General features: G+C 41.5%; 1 protein-coding gene across 1 annotated transcript; it reads left to right on the plus strand.

Annotated features, from left to right (window-relative positions):
• Positions 1-2,013: 2,013 nt before the first annotated feature.
• On the plus strand, positions 2,014-4,283 carry rps29 (ribosomal protein S29). Its single transcript, NM_001139600.1, has 3 exons — positions 2,014-2,079; positions 2,495-2,594; positions 4,185-4,283. Exons 1-3 carry the CDS (start codon positions 2,018-2,020, stop codon positions 4,191-4,193), a joined length of 171 nt encoding a protein of 56 aa, NP_001133072.1. The 5' UTR covers positions 2,014-2,017; the 3' UTR covers positions 4,194-4,283.
• Positions 4,284-22,293: the final 18,010 nt, after the last annotated feature.

Raw genomic sequence — 22,293 nt, forward strand, 5'->3', positions numbered from 1 at the left:
CCCACTGACAAAGAAATGATCAGTCTATAATTTCAATGGTAGGTTTATTTGAACAGCGAGAGACAGAATAACAACAAAAAAATCCAGAAAAAAACGCATGTCAAAAATGTTATAAATTAATTTGCATTTTACTGGTCAATTAATGATTGTACCATGAACCTGCATCAAAACCAGCTCACGGGGTCCACTTAGGCATAAGGTCTTGAATGCATTTGAGGAGATATTTAACAGCATGCCATTTTAAATGAATGATTGCTGCTTGTACAAATGCCTTGTTGTGCTATTCATCCGAATATTGACACTAATACCCTGACTACACTGCTCGCGTTGCAAAATAAATGTAGGAATCTATGTTATTCAATTATTACACCCACACTGCTCGCCCGCCAACGAGCGTCTGCGTTGCCAAGGGCTCTAAAATAGAAGTCATTCGCTAGCAACAGCAAGCTAGCTAAATAGGACAAATTAGCTAGCTAGTGCAAGCTAACTAGCTAAATTGCATAAATGTTTAATGCTTTTCGACCGTGCGCCATCGTGCATACATTTATTTTGTCCTCCTACACCAGACGCGATCACGACACGCAGGTTAAAATATCAAAACAAACTCTGAACCAATTACATTAATTTGGGAACAGGTCGAAAAGCATTAAACATTTAATTTAGCTAGTTAGCTTGCACTTGCTAGATAATTTATCCTATTTAGCTAGCTTGCTGTTGCTAGCCAATTTGTCCTGGGATATAAACATTGAGTTGATATTTTACCTGAAATGCCTCTACTCTGACAATTGTTTTCAATATTGTCACTACTCTGACAATTAATCCACACATAAAATTGCCAACCGAATCGTTTCTAGTCATCTCTCCTCCTTCCAGGCTTTTTCATGTTTAACTTATATGGTGATTGGCATCTAAACTTTCATAGTATTACCATGACAACTGGCAACAGTTCCTCCTTCAATCACCCACGTGGGTATAACCAATGAGAAGATGGCACGTGGGTACCTGCTTCTATAAACCAATGAGGTGATGGGAGAGGCAGGACTTGCAGCGCAATCTGCGTCAGAAATAGAAAGGACTTCTATTTCATACGGAACCCAAACCGGCTGCGCGCGTGTGCCATCGTGCGCTATCGTGCATAAATTTATTTTGTCCCCCTACAGCAAACGCAATCACGACACGCAGGTTAAAATATGAAAACAAACTGAACCAATGACATTAATTTGGGGACAGGTCGAAAAGCATTAAACATGTATGGCAATTTAGCTAGTTAGCCTGCACTTGCTAGATAATTTGTCCTATTTAGCTAGCTTGCTGTTGCTAGCTAATTTGTCCTGGGATATAAACATTGAGTTGTTATTTTACCTGAAATGCACAAGGACCTCTACTCTGACAATTAATCCACACATAAAACGGTCAACCGAATCGTTTCTAGTCATCTCTCCTCCTTCCAGGCTTTTTCATCTTTGAACTAATATGGTGATTGGCATCTACAATTCATAGTATTACCATGACAACCGGCAAAACAGTTTGTCTTTCAATCACCCACGTGGGTATAACCAATGAGGAGATGGCAAGTGGGTACCTGCTTCTATAAACCAATGAGGAGATGGGAGAGGCAGGACTTGCAGCGTGATCTGCGTCAGAAATAGGAATGACTTCTATTTTAGCCCTTGGCAACGCAGACGCTCGTTGACTCGAGCGAGCAGTGTGGGTGCAATAATTGAACAACATAGTTTTCAAAATGTATTTTGCAACGTTCGCGCGAGCGGTGTGGCTTATTGGGGAAATGTAATAAATTCAGCATCTATTCAAGTCCACAATTGCAGCACCAGGCTCTAGATTGGGTTGTTGATGCTGCTGCAGGTTGTTGTCTCCATCTAGAGGTGTACTACAAGAATGCACCCAATGCGATGTTTCCCGCTATGCATTGTGGGCGGAAGACGCCCGGAAGAACATTTTTATTGGCGCATGCGCACCCGTATTCCTTCCTTTCTGACATCCGAGCAAAAGAGACAAGATGGGTCATCAGCAGCTCTATTGGAGTCATCCTAGAAAATTCGGTCAGGGATCCCGATCCTGGTCAGTCATCTTCAATATATCGTTTAGAATTTTATTTGGAGTGAATTTTAGAGTCCGGTAGATTTTCACGGACCCAAATTCTTGGTGTACATTTTGAACCACATGAGGGCTTCGCTCGAGCTAATATGGCGGTTGATGTGCAACAACGCTGAGCCTCACATTTTTAGCGCATGTTAACGTTGGCTATTTCCAGCTTGTAGTACTATCTAATCAAGTACAGTGACGTGGCTAGTGAGAACGTCTTTTTGTCATAACTAGACCCCTAAATGTGAAAATTACAAGTTTATCTGCTGCTAACACTGTTTAGTTAGGTAACGTCGTTGGCTGGTTAACTTTGAATGAGCTTGAACTTACTGGGCACTTTTATTAAATCGTTCATCATTCTTGACTAATATTTCTATTCTTTGTTTTCCAGCCGGGTATGCTCGAACAGACACGGTTTGATCCGTAAATACGGGCTCAACATGTGCCGCCAGTGCTTCAGGCAGTACGCGAACGACATCGGCTTTGTTAAGGCGAGTATTTGCTTTGTACTCTATATCCACTGTAAGTCACCGTTGGCTAGTTGTTGACATTGTTGAATGTGGTAACGTCAGCGGTAAAGGAATTCCTGCTTCAGAATGCATAGGACAGGTGGTTTACCAAACATTGGGCAGTTACAGTGCATTCATATTGACCCCTTTTCCACACTTACATTAACCTTAATCTAAAATTGATACAATTCGTTTTCCCCCCACAATCAACACATTGTTTGCAAATACCTTATTTACTTAAGTATTCAGATCCTTTGCTATTAGACTCAAAATTGAGCTCCGGTGTGTCCTGTTTCCATTGATCAACCTTGAAATGTTCCTACAACTTGGAGTCCATCTGTGGTAAGTTCAATTGATTGGACATGATTTGGAAAGGCACACACCTGTCTATATGGTCCCACAGTTGACAGTGCATGTCAGAGCAAAAACCAAGCCGCAAGGTGGGAAAAATTGTCTGTAGAGCTCCGAGACAGGATTGTCAAGGCACAGATCAGGGAAGGGTACCAAAACATTTCTGCAGCATTCAAGGTTCTCAAGAACACAGTGGACACCATCATTCTTAAATAGCAGAAGTTGGAACCAAGACTCTTCATGGAGCTGGCCGCCCGGCCAAACTGAGCAATTGGGGGGGAAGGGCCTTGGTCAGGGAGGTGACCAGGAACCCAATGCTCCAGAGTTCGTTCCTCTGTGGAGATGGGAGAACTTTCCAGAAGGATAACTGTCTCTGCAACACTCTGCTAAATCAGGCCTTTAGGGTTGTGGCCAGACGGAAGCCACTCCTCAGTAAAAGGCACATGACGGCCCGCTTGGAGTTTACCAAAATGCACCCAAAGGACTGTCAGACCACGAGGAACAAGATTCTCTGGTCTGATGAAACCAAGATTAAACTCTGGCCTGAATGTCACATCTGGAAGAAATCAGGCACCATCCCTACGGTGAAGCATGGTGGTGGCAGCATCATGCTGTGGGGATGTTTTTCAGTGTCATGGACTTGGAGACTAGTCAGGATCGAGAGAGAACCTGCTCAGGACCTCGGCCTGGGGGCGACGGTTCACCTTACAACAGGACAACAACCCTAAGCACACAGCCAAGACAACGCAGGAGTGGCTTCGGGACAAGTCTCTGAATGTCCTTGAGTGGCCTGGACTTGAACACAATCCAACATCACTGGAGAGACCCGAAAATTGCTGTGCAGCGACGCTCCCCATCCAACCTGACTGAGCATGAGAGGGTCTGCCTGGAAGAATGGGAGAAACTCCCCAAATAAAGGTGTGCCGAGCTTGTAGTGTCATACCTAAGACTCGAGGCTGTAATTGCTGCCAAAGGTGCTTCAACAAAGTATTTGAGTGTAGGATCTGAATACTTATGTAAGGCGGTAACGTACATTTTTTTTGAATAAAGTTAAGGGGTCTGAATACTTTCCGAATGCGTTGTATATCACTAGCTAGATACTTAACCTATTGATTATATTATGAATAAAAGTGTGTACCTAATGATATTCTACAATACCATTCTATTGACAGAAGTTGTAAATCTTTACATGAATCTAACCCTGAAATTGCTTTTTCACAGCTGGACTAAATGCATTGGATGCTGAAGGTTCCCCAGGAGGTCAAACCAACTGGGAACGGGATGATCCAGCAATGAAAATAAATGTGTTCTTTTGTTCTACATATTGGTCTTGTCCTATGTTGATGTTTTGCATGATATGCAAACTGATTCCCATCTGTTAGATGGTGATTTGCTTTATTGAAACTTTAGTAAGCGCTACCTTCACTGTTGCCTTGCACAATGTAGTGTTTACTCTCCTGAGATATTACTCTTGAGTGCTAAATACTGAAGATGTTTAAGCCTATACCCTGGTTGTCAACTGCTATCAAAATTAACTAAACAATATCTTGCCAGTATTGACATAATATTCTGGTAGAACTTTGAAACATTTCTGAAAACTCAAAAGGGGCTGCTGCAAGTATTTACTTCTAGATTGTGTACCAGCACTTGTTAAATTGTCATCTGACAGGTTTAAAAACGAATGCGTATGTCTCATTCTGGTTTGGAAAACTGAAATGCATGTTTACTGGTTGGTGCTCAAAGTGCAATTGATCCTGGTAGGTAGCAAATGACTGGATGATACTCGGAAAATCACACCCTCTCGTCCTTGCCACAAAGAATGGGTGTGTCCCAATATCTTGGAATTGTACACAAGATGGAAGAGGATGCAAGACACCTTACTGTTTCTTTATGGTTCAATAAAAGTCAATGAACTAAGTAGACCAGACCCAGCTGCTAATGGTGTCTATTGGAGACCCACCCTGTTAAGTAGACTGGTACTGAGACTTTTTTTCAACATTAAACGTCCTAAGTGAACAATTTTCATTTAGCCACCATCTTTGGTGTTCACTACTCACAAATCTAAAAGCATTGGGTGGAGAGTTTCCATGCTTATTTATACCGGTCATTTATTTTAAAATCTGAAAGGTTAAGGGTACACTGGCAGGAAAGAGAATTGGGACATAACTTGGTTATTTCAATGGGATAGATACAGACAGTGAATTATCAATACAGATTGATCATGTCATTCATAGTGAATGTGATAAATTCATGGTTATCTTTTTGCAAAAATAACTAGCCTAATCTCAGAAGGATAGAAGCATAGACTAGAACCTGCATAAAGGATGTGGTAAACTGGACATTCACTGATATACTTTTGTGTGCTATTACACTGCCTCAGCTGCATTACAAAATGAATACTTCTGAAGCAATTTGATTATATGACAGACTAGGCTTCTGTTCAACTACATTGTCGTTATCTCTGGTTTGACATAGCATTGTATTTGTAGGAAGGTGACTTTTTGCCCACCAGATGGCAGAGAACTGCTACAAAAAAAATATTGTGCTGTACAGAAAGGTAATCGACACACTAGCCTATACTGTAGTTACTATCCACATTCTTCGTGACCCATCACACGTCAAAATGTTAACCCCTTTCCTTCACCTGCATTTAATGAAAGAAATCTCCAGTCATTAAAAAAGTGCTGTATTGAAGTTCTCCATTTCCCCTGGCTTGGGGTCAGGCCCCGATAGGAGAGGCAGCAGTGAGGTTTCAGGCTACAGTTTGATGAGGAGCTGCTCTTTCTTCTCTGTGACGCTAGAACAATGATGAGATTTCCATCCTGCCTGAAAGAGGTACAAAGGGGGAGAGTGTGTGTGTAATGAGCAGTAACTTCTCTCAATTTATGGAAGGGGAATAAAGGTATGGCAGGGTGAATGTGCACATTCCAGATTAACATGCATGAGTGCCTACACACTGGTTTATACCATAAAAAGATATGTCGGGAAGTTTGTGTGCCTGTGGGTATGTGTGTGAGCGTGTCCCTGCGGTTTGCGTAGGTGTGCGTGTAAGTGCCTGCTTGCATGTGTAGGCCTATACTCCTTGCACACTAGCTAAAGTGGTCTATTTGATTTTGTGAAAACCTGCAGATGTGGTTGTTGTGGAGGTGCGCTGGGGACCCTCTCTCTCTTGTTGCAGCATTTTGACTGCCAGGCACACTCTGCAGCTCTCCCATCTCAGAGAGTACAGCAAAATAAATTCATTTAGAATGTTTCTCGGCCCGGTTTGCATGGAAATGTTCCACGGCATTTACCTGTTTTCGGCTGCAAACACACTGAGAGGGGCTTCTGTAGGCATGTGAGGGAATGAACGACTGATTGCTGTTCTCTTTCAAGCTTTTCCAAAGCTCCATGACTCAGTCTGTATCCACAATATTTGGTGAAGATCAGAATCAATGCCAGAACTGATGAAAAAGAGAGTACATTAGTAAAAGCAAAAAGGTGTAATCAGAATAAATCAAATTTCACTTTAAAAACCATGAACTAACCAAAATACATCTTTATTTTATGGAAGTTAAAAGTGCATACAGACCCGTGGGTAAAAATGCAGAATACAGTCAATAGATTACATTAGTAGTGGCCACTTCACTTGCATATTATACTTCTTATTACATATTCATCTGTGCATTACTGTTTCTGCCTGTCAACTGAATTCTTTCATTTAGTTCTATTTTGAGTGCCTGTAGTCTAGACTCGATAGAGGACAGTAGGCCAGTGGCTTGATGGGCTCCATCAAACCTTTTCAGCCATTTTAGTCCCCCAATGACAGTTCCTAAGGGAAATGTCTCAAACTTAAGCCCATTTTTCATTCCACCACAGACTCAATCAAGCAATGTCATATTCAAACACTGTCCTCGATAGGGTTATGCAGCGTGTTCATGTTCACTGTGTGTAGTCATATTCCATCTCAAGATACCTCTCAACGGCACTCAGTTGAGTGGGTCTAGTATTGCTATTCTTGTTGATCATCCCAATGTAAGATCTTACTCAGTAGATCATCCATAGCTTTATTCTACCACTGTATTTATTCTTAACCAAATATGCACATTTCAGGACAGTGTGTGCTTCTCCCTCTCTTACTGCAACCATAATGAGCTGAGTTCTCATTCAAAGGCTGCATGCAATACAATGCTCCACCTTAGGGGGCAGCGGTGCACCACAGCTGAAACCCAACAAATCAATACAAGAGGCTTGGAACATTCAAAGAGCGAGTCGACAGGGGGCCTGCCCAGCTCCCTGGGAAGAGGCTCTCTACCCACTGTTAAGAAGAGATGCAAATGCAGACTGGTAAGAGTCAGCCTTGATGCCTTGATAAGGCTGTCAGCTGGGACATAGCTAATTGAATGCTGCGTGCCATTTGAAGTGTGGCAGAGAGGGGTGAGACTGTGGGGAAGGGGGGGGTTGAAGAGGGAGGCAGCCAACACCAAACAAGGAGGAGGGGATGAGTCAAAGGGTGGACATTCATGATCAAATGAATCCATCACTGATGGTGCGTGTCTTATCTTGTGTGTGTGTGTGTGTGTGTGTGTGTGTGTGTGTGTGTGTGCATTCATATATGTGTGAAGGTGTGTGTGAGAGAATGTTGAATCAAAGCAGTATGAGCTTCGGTCACAAATAGATTAGACTAGACAGAAGAAGACACACAGAGAGGGCAAGGACAGTGGCGATGTAGACCATTATTATGACATTCATTCTCTTTGCTGTTTATCCAAATATAAACTGTAAGCCTGGCCATGAATTCTTCAGTTTGATTTGGAGACAGACAGATTGAGATGCAATTCACAGAGAGAGGAAAGGGGTCAGGGGAGAGACATTTGGTATTGAGAGTGTCTCTATAGGAGGGAGCAGGTCAGAGGAATGGGGAGAGAGAGTGCGGGTGTAACAGGGTGACTTGTTCTCTGAATGTGCTACATAACCTTACGCTTAAACCCTCATGTGCAGCGGAATTACTCCTAAGTTGAAAAGATCAAGAAGGGACATTTAACAATATGCACAGAAATGGTGTCACAGCACATGCTCCCCTCGGAGTCCGATCAACGTCCCCAGGCTGCCCGGGAGCATGTGGTACTCTGCCAGCTCTCTCTGTAGTTTATTTCTGTGTTACTGGCCATGGATGGATAGCCATACCATATACCTTAATGGATCGGCCACAGCTGTAAACCAGGTAGAGCTATTACTGCTACTGGCCAGATGATGTGTGTGAAATGTGAAGCATATCAATATGCTACATGCTCAGTGTTTAATGTCATGTTTAGTTCCACATTAGACTAACCTATAACCATTTATAAATAAAGTAATCCTTCTAACCCCCCCCCCCCTTATAAGATTTAGATGCACTATTGTAAAGTGGTTGTTCCACTGGATATCATAAGGTGAATGCACCAATTTGTAAGTCGCTCTGGATAAGAGCGTCTGCTAAATGACTTAAATGTAAATTTATATACCTCAGTGTCAGTGAATCCCTCTTGGCAATTGGCTTTGATATTTTTAACTTTTTGATTATTTGTTTTGTAACCTGAATATCCCATATCTGGCCTACTACCAGAGCTGTCTTTTACATATCCTAATAGAAGGTTCTACCTACTAATAATCATATAGTGGGAATTCTGAATTCCTCTTGACATTGATTTTGATGTTAGCCTTTTGAATCTCTGTGTCTTGACCTGAATGTAACTTCTGCTGACATTTGAACATTCATTCGTCCTTTATGAACCTTTAAGACAGCCTGAGAGTGACATTAATGATTGAAGATGGTTTACATGTAACTTTTGACATTAAACCAATACTTTCCCAGGGACCAATGTTCCCTCAGCCCCGAGACTGCCACGCATCTCCCCCAGACTGCTGCTCAGAAGAAATATCAGAGATTTTGTTGTAGGCAGAACGCATCAAAGTAGGATTCTATTGCATTGACACGCACGACTCAGCCCATACTCTACACAGACCGGTGCGGCATAACCAATCAGAGCTGCAGAAGGCCTATATGCAAATAAACCATTACCATATATGGATCTGTGCTATTTACTTTGAACTGAACTGTGTTTACAGCATGAGTGGTTGTGAGTAAATGCGCTTGTTTTGAGATCAAAGCGAGAGCTGCATGTAGCCACGTGTGCACATTTTGTTCATATCCTTTGCTAGTTAGTGAGTTATTAGCCCAGTTATAGATCATTTGTAGGCAGCAATAGGGGAGTGATTGCTTCCTAAAAGAGCACAAAACGTGTATATTTCTAGACATCTTTGAAAAGCAAGTCAGTTAAAGACCTTTTTTGTTTGTCTTAAAGATGGTTTACATGTGAATGGGCAGTGTTGTATTTTGAGGCAGGCTTGAATAAGCTAAGTAGCCAATAGGCAGAGGGTAGCGTAATTTGTCTGATTCTCTATAATAATGGTATGGGAATAATAATGCACTTTATTTTGTGTTTTCTTGCATCAAACAACACAACATTTTCAGTCACCTCCCTGTCTGAGTGGATAAAAATGAATGTCAAGCCCTGCATGTTTTTTTTCAAAAGTCTCATGGAATGTAATGTAGATCTACATTGAACATCACACATTGGCTGCTACTGTAGGCTAAATGATAGAACAGCTATTTCCATGTTAAAATGTTATGGGATGCATTTTCTCCATAGTTTTTTTCATGGTAGGCCACTCTGGTAGGCCTACATTATGATCAAATAGCCACAGTAGCCTACTAGACCACTGATAAAACTGTTACTTAAAGTGGGTATAGCCTCAGCGTTCACAGTAAACACTCGCTGGAAGTTTGCGCTCAGCAGACCTGAAATTTGCTCTGTGCCAAAAAAACAAACATTTGAGGCAACATTGCCAGGGACTGTAGTGGTGGGAGTGGGGGCGTGTGTGAGGTTCATAACCATTAGGTTTTTATGTTTTACCGAGGCTTTACATCTACCAGACACGGGATGACATGACTCATTGGAATGCCATGACTCCTGATGACTCATGATGGCCCGCAAGGTCTTATGCTCACAGAGTATTTCCAGCTTTGAGTGCACAACCGATTCACATGATAATTGCTATGGCTGAATTACTACTGGAAATATATGCTACAATGAGACACGTCCCACTGGGCACAGATGTCAATTCAACGTCTATTCCACATTGGTTCAACAAAATTTCATTGAAAGGATGTGGAAACAACGTTGATTCAACCAGTGTGTGCCCAATGGGTTTAGACATGAACATTTAAGGTTTCTGCTGCCCACACATTTACAGTTTTTAATATCTCTCCGTCTCTGGTTTATAGTGATGTCTGTGCCATTCTCCATTCACGTCTCAATGCTAGCAGTTCGTGTTAAAGTGCTTAACCGGGGTTCAAACGACAACAAAACGGCCGCCTCAACACTTTTTTTACTAAACAGCTGAGTGACGAGGCAGGAAAATGTAACCACTCTCAAATTCATATATGGAGGATTGACCATACATGAGATCCAAATTATAGTTTTAACCATGTTTTGAAGCTATACAGTGTTTGTTATATGGTTTACAAAAAAATATGATGGGGTAAGACAGTTGAACTAAACTTGAGATTATTTCTAAGTTATATTCTTCAAGAATCAATGGCTATATTCCATTAATTTCAAAGTCTAATGTACGAATCACAGACTGCAGCTCTAACTTCTAATTCAAGGCAGAGAATGAACTGTCACACATGTTGACGGTTCTAGAGTTCTAAAGGGCTCCCGAGTGACGCGGTGGTCTAAGACACTGCATCTCAGTACAAGAGGCGTCACTGCCGTGCCTGGTTTGAATCCAGGCTGCATCACATCCGGCTGTGATTGGGAGTCCCATAGGGCAGCGCACAATTGGCCCAGCATCGTCCCGGTTTGGCCGTCATTGTAAATAAGAATTTGTTCTTAACTGACTTGCCTAGTTAAATAAAGGTTAATAAATAAAGTGGCTGCCGGACTGGTCCAGTGACAACCTCTCTGCCATTGAGAGTCCGGAGATCGTTCCTGAGTGAAAGACATAACGAGGCGTTCTTCTCTGGTCCAAAATTCAACCTTCAATTTTTAAGAGGAGGAAATGAGTTTAGGGCTGGCTCATAGATGCTGAATGGAAAATAGAAGGACATTCAAAGTCAAGGGATATGAGTAGTACTTTCTCTCTACAGCAGTGATTGTGGGGAGACAATCAGAGTGGTGCTTGACCCTTGACCCACAGCTGAATAATTAGGTGACTTGCGTGGTTACTCACCATCACTCACAGTTTGTATTTGAAATACAGATCAGACAGCCGCCGTTCGCAATGGAAATGCCATCCCTCTCGCGCACACTCACGATGACCCGCCATAACGACCTGTCGCTGCTTGGTGGTGGATGATGTTTTGTGAAGCGGGAGCCCAAACTCAAGGACGCCTGGATCAAGAGCTTCTTGAGCTGCTTTCTGAAATAGCTTTGCCTCACTAAAGAGATCCCTTCCTTCCCAGAGCTGTTATTTAAATGGTAGCTGACATGGGCCTCTTGTAAAAACGATTGCGGTAGCTAGATAGCCTATGAATTTTGATACCCGTCTGGAATCACTTGAAGCTCTTTTGCATCGCTAGCCGGCCCTGTAATTTTCCGCAGCTGGAAATGCAGCGAGGGGTTAAATGAGTAGGTTAAGTAGAGATATTCACGCCGGCAGCGACGACAGACAGGTGTGAGATTAAGACGTGTTGCAGCAGAGCAGAGAGACCTTGTTGTTGTGGTTGTGCAGTGATATGTGGGGCTTCCAGTAAATTTGCTGTGCCTCTGGCATCCACCCACCCACCTTCACTTCCACCTCCACCTCTCCCTATCAGATCTCTGCAACTCTGCCTGGGATAGAGCGAGAAAAATCCTCTCTCCTCTCCTCTGTTCTCTCTGGGGCTATTGATTTCGTTGTGTTGACCCGCTGGAGGATCCAATACCAGTTAAAATGATGCAGTGTTCACATATTTAAAGGAGGGGAGGACTGGAGGATGTGTTTGAGGACAGTGTTGGTGATGGGAGTAATTGAGAATTATATGGATCTGTTAAGAGGCAGGTTCCCATTGATTAGTGCAGGGTATAAACAGATAGACAGATCAATAGACAGAGGTCAATGGAAATTATGACCATTTTAACCTCTTACATCTAGACGTTCCGCTAGCGGAACACCTGCTCCAATATCCAATGATAGGCGTGGCGCGAATTACAAATTCCTCAAAAAACCCAAAACTTTAATTTTTCAAACATATGACTATTTTACACCATTTTAAAGACAAGACTCTCCTTTATCTAAACACACTGTCCGATTTCAAAAAGGCTTTACAGCGAAAGCAAAACATTAGATTATGTCAGCAGAGTACCCAGCCAGAAATAATCAAGACACCCATTTTTCAAGCTAGCATATAATGTCACAAAAAAACAAAACCACAGCTAAATGCAGCACTAACCTTTGATGATCTTCATCAGATGACACGCCTAGGACATTATGTTATACAATACATGCATGTTTTGTTCAATCAAGTTCATATTTATATCAAAAACCAGCTTCTTACATTAGCATGTGACGTTCAGAACTATCATTCCCACCGAACACTTCCGGTGAATTTACTAAATTACTCACGATAAACGTTCACAAAAAACATAACAATTATTTTAAGAATTATAGATACAGAACTCCTTTGTGCAATTGAGGTGTCCGATTTTAAAATAGCTTTTCGGTGAAAGCACATTTTGCAATATTCTGAGTAGATAGCCCAGCCATCACGGCTAGCTATTTTGACACCCACCAAGTTTGACCCTCACCAAACTCCGATTTACTATTAGAAAAGTTTGATTACCTTTGGTGTTCTTCATCAGAATGCACTCCCAGGACTGCTACTTCAATAACAAATGTTGGTTTGGTTCAAAATAATCCATAGTTATATCCAAATAGCGGCGTTTTGTTCGTGCGTTCAAGACACTATCCAAGGGTGACGAAGGGTTATGCGCCCGACGCGTTTCGTGACAAAAAATGTCTAAATATTCCATTACCGTACTTCGAAGCATGTCAACCGCTGTTTAAAATCAATTTTTATGCCATTTTTCTCGTAAAAAAGCGATAATATTCCGACCGGGAGTGGTTGTTTTCGTTCAAAGAGAGAGAAAGTAAACATGGAGTCGACTCGTGCACGAGCCTCAGTCTCATAGTACTCTTACCGACCACTATCCAAACGCGCTAATGTTTTTCAGCCAGGGCCTGCAAAGCCACGATTCAGCTTTTTGCCGCCTTCTGAGAGCCCATGGGAGCCGTAGGAAGTGTCACGTAACAGCAGAGATCCCCTGTTTTGGATAGAGATAATCAAGAAGGCCAAGAAATGGTCAGACAGGGTACTTCCTGTACAGAATCTTCTCAGGTTTTGGCCTGCCAAATGAGTTCTGTTATACTCACAGACACCATTCAAACAGTTTTAGAAACTTTGGAGTGTTTTCTATCCAAAGCTAATAATTATATGCATATTCTAGTTTTTGGGCAGGAGTAATAATCAGATTAAATCGGGTGCGTTTTTTATCCGGCCGTGAAAATACTGCCCCCTATCCATAACAGGTTAAAGAGCAGAATGAACGCTGATGGGATGATCACCGCACTAGGCGAGTTAACACTAATAATACAGACGGGTCATTTTGACCCCAGAGGTATATTTTTTCAATTCTTCCATTTTTTTAACGAGTTTGTCAATCTACGTATTCTTAATAAATCTAAATACAGTGGGGAAAAAAGTATTTAGTCAGCCACCAATTGTGCAAGTTCTCCCACTTAAAAATATGAGAGAGGCCTGTAATTTTCATCATAGGTACACGTCAGCTATGACAGACAAAATTAGAAAAAAAATCCAGAAAATCACATTGTAGGATTTTTTATGAATTTATTTGCAAATTATGGTGGAAAATAAGTATTTGGTCACCTACAAACAAGCAAGATTTCTGGCTCTCACAGACCTGTAACTTCTTCTTTAAGAGGCTCCTCTGTCCTCCACTCGTTATCTGTATTAATGGCACCTGTTTGAACTTGTTATCAGTATAAAAGACACCTTTCCACAACCTCAAACAGTCACACTCCAAACTCCACTATGGCCAAGACCAGAGAGTTGTCAAAGGACACCAGAAACAAAGTTGTAGACCTGCACCAGGCTGTGAAGACTGAATCTGCAATAGGTAAGCAGCTTGGTTTGAAGAAATCAACTGTGGGAGCAATTATTAGGAAATGGAAGACATACAAGACCACTGATGATCTCCCTCGATCTGGGGCTCCACGCAAGATCTCACCCCGTGGGGTCAAAATTATCACAAGAACGGTGAGCAAAAATCCCAGAACCATACGGGGGGACCTAGTGAATGACCTGCAGAGAGCTGGGACCAAAGTAACAAAGCCTACCATCAGTAACACACTACGCCGCCAGGGACTCAAATCCTGCAGTGCCAGACGTGTCCCCCTGCTTAAGCCAGTACATGTCCAGGCCCGTCTGAAGTTTGCTAGAGAGCATTTGGATGATCCAGAAGAGGATTGGGAGAATGTCATATGGTCAGATGAAACGAAAATATAACTTTTTGGTAAAAACTCACCTCGTCGTGTTTGGAGGACAAAGAATGCTGAGTTGCATCCAAAGAACACCATACCTACTGTGAAGCATGGGGGTGGAAACATCAAGCTTTGGGGCTGTTTTTCTGCAAAGGGACCAGGACGACTGATCCATGTAAAGGAAAGAATGAATGGGGCCATGTATCGTGAGATTTTGAGTGAAAACCTCCTTCCATCAGCAAGGGCATTGAAGATGAAACGTGGCTGGGTCTTTCAGCATGACAATGATCCCAAACATCGCCCGGGCAACGAAGGAGTGGCTTCGTAAGAAGCATTTCAAGGTCCTGGAGTGGCCTAGCCAGTCTCCAGATCTCAACCCCATAGAAAATCTTTGGAGGGAGTTGAAAGTCAGTGTTGCCCAGCGACAGCCCCAAAACATCACTGCTCTAGAGGAGATCTGCATGGCGGAATGGGCCAAAATACCAGCAACAGTGTGTGAAAACCTTGTGAAGACTTACAGAAAATGTTTGACCTGTGTCATTGCCAACAAAGGGTATATAACAAAGTATTGAGATAGACTTTTGTTATTGACCAAATACTTATTTTCCACCATAATTTGCAAACAAATTCATTAAAAATCCTACAATGTGATTTTCTGGATTTTTTTCCTCATTTTGTCTGCGATCGTTGAAGTGTACCTATGATGAAAATTACAGGCCTCTCTCATCTTTTTAAGTGGGAGAACCTGCACAATTGGTGGCTGACTAAATACTTTTCCCCCCACTGTAATTGTTTACTGTTTATGTATCTGTATAGACTTTAAAACATTTTAAGTCCTTTGGCGTAATTTTGACCCCAACCAAAAACACCTAATTCCGGCTATAGCAATTTGATAGATTAGACCTTTATTTGAATCTAGGTCTTTCTGGAGTTATCCATACCACCAGAGGGTAGAGGGGGACCTGTATCAGTGATTTTGACCAGATAGACAGATCCCCTGCAGAAATAAAGCACATTATGTACTCGCCTACGGTTTTAACTGGTTATAACTAGGTATGACCATCAGTGGTGTAAAGCACTTCAGTAAAAATACTTTAAAGTACTACTTAAGTAGTTTTTTGGGGCATCTGTACTTTACTTTACTATTTATATTTTTGACAACTTTTACTCCACTACATTCCTAAAGCAAATAATGTACTTTTTACTCCTTACATTTTCCCTGACAACCAAAAGTACTCATTACATTTTGAATGCTTAGCAGGACAGGAAAATGGTCCAACTTATGCAATTATCAAGAAAACATCCCTGGTCATCCCTACTGCCTCTGATCTGGCAGACTCACTAAACACACATGCTTAATTTGTAAATTATGTCTGAGTGTTGGAGAGAGCCCCTGGCTATCCGTAAAAAAAGAAGGAAAATAGTGCCGTCTGGTTTGCTTAATATAAGAATTAGAAATTATTTATACTTTTACTTTTGATACTTAAGTATATTTAAAACCAAATAATGTTTTACTTTTACTCAAGTACTATTTTACTGGATGACTGTCACTTTCACTTGAGTCATTTTCTATTAAGGTATCTTTACTTTTACTCAAGAATGAAAATACATTACTATTTCCATCACTGATGACGATGTACAACATAATAATTACCTTACATACAGGTGAAGGGGGAAGTTTACCTTAGCCAAATACATTTAAACTCAGTTTTTCACAATTCCTGACATTTAATCTTAGTAAAAATTCCCTGTCTTAGGTCAGTTAGGATCCCCACTTTATTTTAAGAATGTGAAATGTCAGAATAATAGTAGAGAGAATGATTTATTTCAGCTTTTATTTCTTTCATCGCATTCCCAGTGGGTCAGAAGTTTACATACGGTCAATTAATATTTGGTAGCATTGCCTTTAAATTGTTTAACCTGGGTCAAACGTTTCGGGTAGCCTTCCACAGGCTTCCCACAATAAGTTGGGTGAATTTTGGCCCATTCCTCCTGACAGAGTTGGTGTAACTGAGTCAGGTTTGTAGGCCTCCTTGCTCGCACATGCTTTTTCAGTTCTGCCCACAAATTGTCTATAGGATTGAGGTCAGGGCTTTGTGATGGCCACTTCAATACCTTGACTTTGTTGTCCTTAAGCCATTTTGCCACAACTTTGGAAGTATTCTTGGGGTCGTTGTCCATTTGGAAGACCCATTTGCGACCAAGCTTTAACTTCCTGACTAATGTCTTGAGATGTTGCTTCAATATATCCACATCATTTTCCTCCCTCATGATGCCATCTATTTTGTGAAGTGCACCAGTCCCTCCTGCAGCAAAGCAGCCCCACAACATGATGCTGCCAGCCCCGGTTTTGGAGCAGTGGCTTCTTCCTTGCTGATCGGCCTTTCAGGTTATGTCAATATAGGACTCGTTTTACTGTGGATATAGATACTTTTGTAACTGTTTCCTCCAGCATCTTCACAAATCCTTTGCTGTTGTTCTGGGATTGATTTGCACTTTTCGCACCAAAGTACGTTCATCTCTAGGAGACAGAATGCGTCTCCTTCCTGAGCGTTTGTACAGATGAACGTGTTACCTTCAGGCGTTTGGAAATTGCTCCCAAGGATGAACCAGACTTGTGGAGGTCTACATTTTTTTTCTGAGGTCTTGGCTGATTTCTTTTGATTTTCCCATGATGTCAAGGAAAGGGGCACTGAGTTTGAAAGTAGGCCTTGAAATACATCCACAGGTACACCTCCAATTGACTCAAATTATGTCAATTAGCCTATCAGAAGCTTCTAAAGCCGAGACATCATTTTGCGGAATTTTCCAAGCTGTTTAAAGGCATAGTCAACTTAGTGCATGTCAACTTCTGACCCACTGGAATTGTGATACAGTGAAATAATCTGTGAAATAATTCTGCAAACAATTGTTGGAAAAATTACTTGTGTCATGCACAAAGTAGATGTCCTAACCGACTTGCCAAAATTATAGTTTGTTAAAAAGAAAGTTGTGGAGTGGTTGAAAAGCGAGTTTTAATGACTCCATCCTAGGTGTATGTAAACATCCGACTTCAACTGTACATTGAGTATACCAAACATTAGGAATTAATAATATTTGGATTATTGTCTCTGTGAATCCCTTTTTGTTAATAAAATTAAGTATATTTCAAATTTTGGTGTACCGCCACTTTAAATGGCAGTCGTTTTTACAAAAAAACATGACAAAATTTGTATTTATTTCAATTTTCTAAAAACTAAATGATACTACAACTCATGTGGATAGTACCTTGGGGAAAAAGCTGCACATTATTTAAGGGATTTAAAAAAAAAATTCGTTTAAATGAATATGCAAATTAACTGTAATTTAGCAAAAACAACAATATTTTTTGGTAATTTTTTTCTTTCAGATAACATTATTTACATATCTAATGATGTTTTGATGAGAATGAAGTTGATATTTGTTCTATGATTGTTGGATTTCCAATAGTTTATTATTGGGTTCAAAATGACCCCAGTTGGTAATCCATTTATGTAAAACATGTTAGTAGTATGATTGATAAGAGCTGTTATGGATTTGAATAAACACCTCTATTTTGGTCATGATGAATGGGAGACCAATATTTATATCACAGTGAATGGGACTGTGTGTCTGGTTAAAGATTATGAGGGAATGGACACTAATCATTCCCACAGGAGGAGAACCAGTGAGATAATTAGACAATTAAGGTTTAGTTATGACTCAAAATACAGTAGAGTTACATGCTTAAAGTAGGGACTTGTAAGACTTGTAAAACATGTATATTACTGAATTGGAGAGCTACTTATGCATTAGGCCAGATTTGTAATTGTGCATTAATAACCAGGCCATGGTCAAAACAGCGATAAAAAAGCATTTGGTTCTGGCTCCAGCAGATACCTGCTCACATCACAGACGCTGTGAGACATATGAGATGAGAAAGGATGTCGAATGTTGTCAGAGGGGATGGTGGGTTACTGCCACCAACAGCACGGGTGGTGAAATTACATTTAGAATTCGAAGCTACTAGCTAGTGGCACAGATGTTCCATTATATTGACCAGATACTCCATTGGCCGCTCTAACAATTAAAATAAATGTCTTAAAAAATGGAAGGCAGTTGGGAGGAGGCAAGATGAAGTGGGACAGATATGCATGTGAACAATCACAACGGTCCTTGCTACCTGATATCCTTGGGACGACCCTACCCCATTGAAGTTGAAATGTAAAATGGTTAAGGTAACAGTTAAGGTTAGTGTAAGGTTAGAGTTAGGTAAGGGTTATTGTTATGTTTAAGGTTAGGGTTAGGGTTAGTGTAGGGGTTGGGGTTTAGGGTAGGGACGTCCCAAGAATTCCGGATAGCACTAACAGAAAGAACTCAGATATGAAGTGTTTTTCGCCATTCGCATTGACCTCCATTCAAAAACTCCTCCCTTGGTGAGCGAACCCCCCCCCCCCCATAAAAGCCACCTGCTGGAGAATATTTTGAGTTATCCCAAGTTATCCCTCTTACTTTGCTACTTCCTCTCTGCTAGCGGCTAGCTAGCTAATAGCACAGACAAAAGAGGTTAGTTATTAGTATCCACAAGCTAGCTGCTAAACTATTAGCTTGCTAGTAGTACTAGCTACCGAGGCAGCGCAGCCAATTTATCAAGGTGACAGCTAAGGCACAAGCAACAATATCCCAATGCCCAGGGCAGTGACTGGGGACATTGCCCTGTGTAGGGTGCCGTCTTTCGGATGGGACGGTAAACTGGTGTCCTGACTCTCTGTGGTCACTAAAGATCCCATGGCACTTATCATAAGAGTGTCCTGGCTAACTTCACAATCTGGCCCTCATACTATCATGGCCACCTAATCATCCCCAGCTTCCAATTGGCTCATTTATTCCCCCTCCTCTCCCCAGTAACTATTCCCCAGGTAGTTGCTGTAAATGAGAATATGTTCTCAGTCAACTTACCAGGTAAAATAAGGGTTAAATAAAAAGTGGTTGCTTGGTTGTAGTGATTTCTGGCATTAACATTGTATGACAAATTCATCCTGAACACATAGCTAGGCTAGCTAGCTCTCCCACCTCATATATAGTCATTGCTATCCCAACTTCGACCACTATGATACTAACACACTAATATAACTTCCTGGACCAGAGTTAGGGGCCGACTGGTAGGTGCTTAGCACACTGATGCCCTGGAACATGTTGTGAGTTCAGGTTGCATAGGCATGCACTTTGCAATTCTCAGACCAGGCGGCATCAGCGAGCATAACTTGCAGCTGGATGCTTCTAATAAAAAGAGTCAAGTTTGAGCCGACTGACTAATTTCTCCACATTTCTACCTCACCACTTCATCTATTGCACCAACCCAGCCTTGAGCTGTGGAACCCTGTGAGGAGAGGTGGCAAGAAGTCGCCTGGGTGGGAAGACTGAGGATGTGGTGGACACTGTAGGGAACAGGCTGGCGTGGCGGCGGTGTTGTGAGCGATAACGTTTTTGCACCACTGTGGACTGGATAGGGAGCTAGCTAGTGTATTCTAGGAAAGTGCTTATCTGTCTCTGTCAGGGTCTATCAGCCTCTGTCATGTTGACTCCTGAGGTCTTCTGTCTGTCTGCCTGCCTGCCTGTCTGTTTGCCCGCAAGGCTTTCTCATCTTCAACCACTCTCTTCCTTGCTTGTGTCTCTACAACTAAATGGCTGACTGATAACAGGACTCAATCCACTTCTCTGTTTCACTTGACAATTTAAAAAAAGGTATGTGGTTTGATTCTAAGAACAGACAGCAGGAAGAGAGGGCAGCTCAAATAAGAAGAGAAAGAGCGAGATAGATAGATAGATAGATAGATAGATAGATAGATAGATAGATAGATAGATAGATAGATAGATAGATAGATAGATAGATACTTGAATCAGTTATAGAACCCATTTCCCTTTATGGTTGTGAGGTCTGGGGTCCGCTCACCAACCCGCTAATTATCACAATCCAGAAAAGAGCCGCTAAATTCTACAACCACCTAAAAGGAAGCGATTCTCAAACCTCCCATAACAAAGCCTTCACCTGCAGAGAGATGAACCTGGAGAAGAGTCCCCTAAGCAAGCTGGTCCTGGCTCTGTTCACAAACAGACCCCACAGAGCCCCAGGACAGCAACACAATGTGAGCCAACCAAATCATGAGAAAACAAAAAGATAATTACTTGACACATTGGAAAGAATGAAAAAAAACAGAGCAAACTAGAATGCTCTTTGACCCTAAACAGAGAATGCATAGTGGCAGAATACTTGACCACTGTGACTGACCCAAAATTAAAGAAAGCTTTGACTATGTACAGACCCAGTTAGCATAGCCTTGCTATTGAGAAAGGTCGCCGTAGGCAGACCTGGCTCTCAAGAGAATACAGGCTATGTGCACATTGCCCACAAAATGAGGTGGAGACTGACCCCAGAGGCATATTTTTTTCAATTCTTCCAATCCTTTTACGAGTTTGTCAATCAACTTATTCTTAATAAATCTAAATATTTGTTTACTGTTTATGTATCAGTATAGACTTAAACATTTTTTAAGTCCTTTGGCGTAATTTTGACCCCAGCCAAAAACACCTAATTCCGCCTAGAGTATTTTACTTTTTTTTTTATGGTCATACATCCTGCCAAATGTATGACCATATTATCGACAATTATTTCCCTCAGATTACACAGACCTACAACGAATTCAAAAAACAAATCCAATTTTGATAAACTCACATATGTATTGGGTGAAATACCACTGTGTCCAATCACAGCAGCAAGATTTGTGACCTGTTGCCACAAGAAAAGGGTAACCAGTAAAGAACAAACACCACTCTAAATACAACCTATATTTATGTTTATTTATTTTCCCTTTTGTACTTTAACTATTTACACATCGTTACAACACTGTATATAGACATAATATGACATTTGAAATGCCTCTATTATTTTGGAACTTGTGTGAGGCTAATATTTACTGTTCACTTTTTATTGTTTATTTCACTTTTGTTTATCCATTTCACTTGCCTTGGCAATGTAAACATATGATTCCCATACCAATAAAGCCCCTTGAATCGAATCGAATTGATAGAGCGAGAGAGGCAGAGAGAGAGAGAAAGAAATAGAGAAAGACAGAACATTTGAAAGAGAGAGATCGAGAGTGTCAGAATGTTGCAGGTGGAAATGTCAGGAGGGGTAAGGAGTTAGTCAAATCGAGGTGAACATGTTGGTTTAGACCATAATTACAACCTCTGAGTCTGGAAGAGTCACTCTGACTGGCCCTGTCATGTCACAGACATTCAGTTCCTTCCGTTCCCACAGGAGATGACAAGTGAGGTCACTGACACCTACACAACCCCTGACTTTTCTCAGGAACAGGCTATGCTCTTTACCGTTGTGCTGTTGTACTGCCACTGGTCTCTAGGCAACCACTTCCAGGCAACCCCTCTGACTGTCTGTTTTAATAATCGTATCACGTGGTCGGTTCAGACAGAGCCTGTTGTGAAAGCTATTCTATTTTAGGGAGTTGGCAGTGTGTGTGTGTGTGTGTGTGTGTGTGTGTGTGTGTGTGTGTGTGTGTGTGTGTGTGTGTGTGTGTGTGTGTGTGTGTGTGTGTGTGTGTGTGTGAGAGAGAGAGAACAATAGCACATAGAGTCACCCACACCCCTTCTAATGGCAGAGCTGCAAGGAGAGAGGCAGCCAAAGTGAGGGCATGCCTGGAAATCCAGGACCCCCAATTAACCTGCTATGAAATAGAAACTGACAGATTAT

The sequence above is a fragment of the Salmo salar genome, chromosome ssa15 (assembly GCF_905237065.1).
Source record: "Salmo salar chromosome ssa15, Ssal_v3.1, whole genome shotgun sequence".
Lineage (NCBI taxonomy): Eukaryota > Metazoa > Chordata > Actinopteri > Salmoniformes > Salmonidae > Salmo > Salmo salar.

Excerpts from the sequence above, each read along its gene's own strand:
- rps29 (NM_001139600.1), top strand. The coding sequence starts at position 2,018 with ATGGGTCATCAGCAGCTCTATTGGAGTCATCCTAGAAAATTCGGTCAG. Across the intron at positions 2,080-2,494 it reads GGTCAGGGATCCCGATCCTG|CCGGGTATGCTCGAACAGAC; the intron begins GTCAGTCATCTT and ends TTTGTTTTCCAG.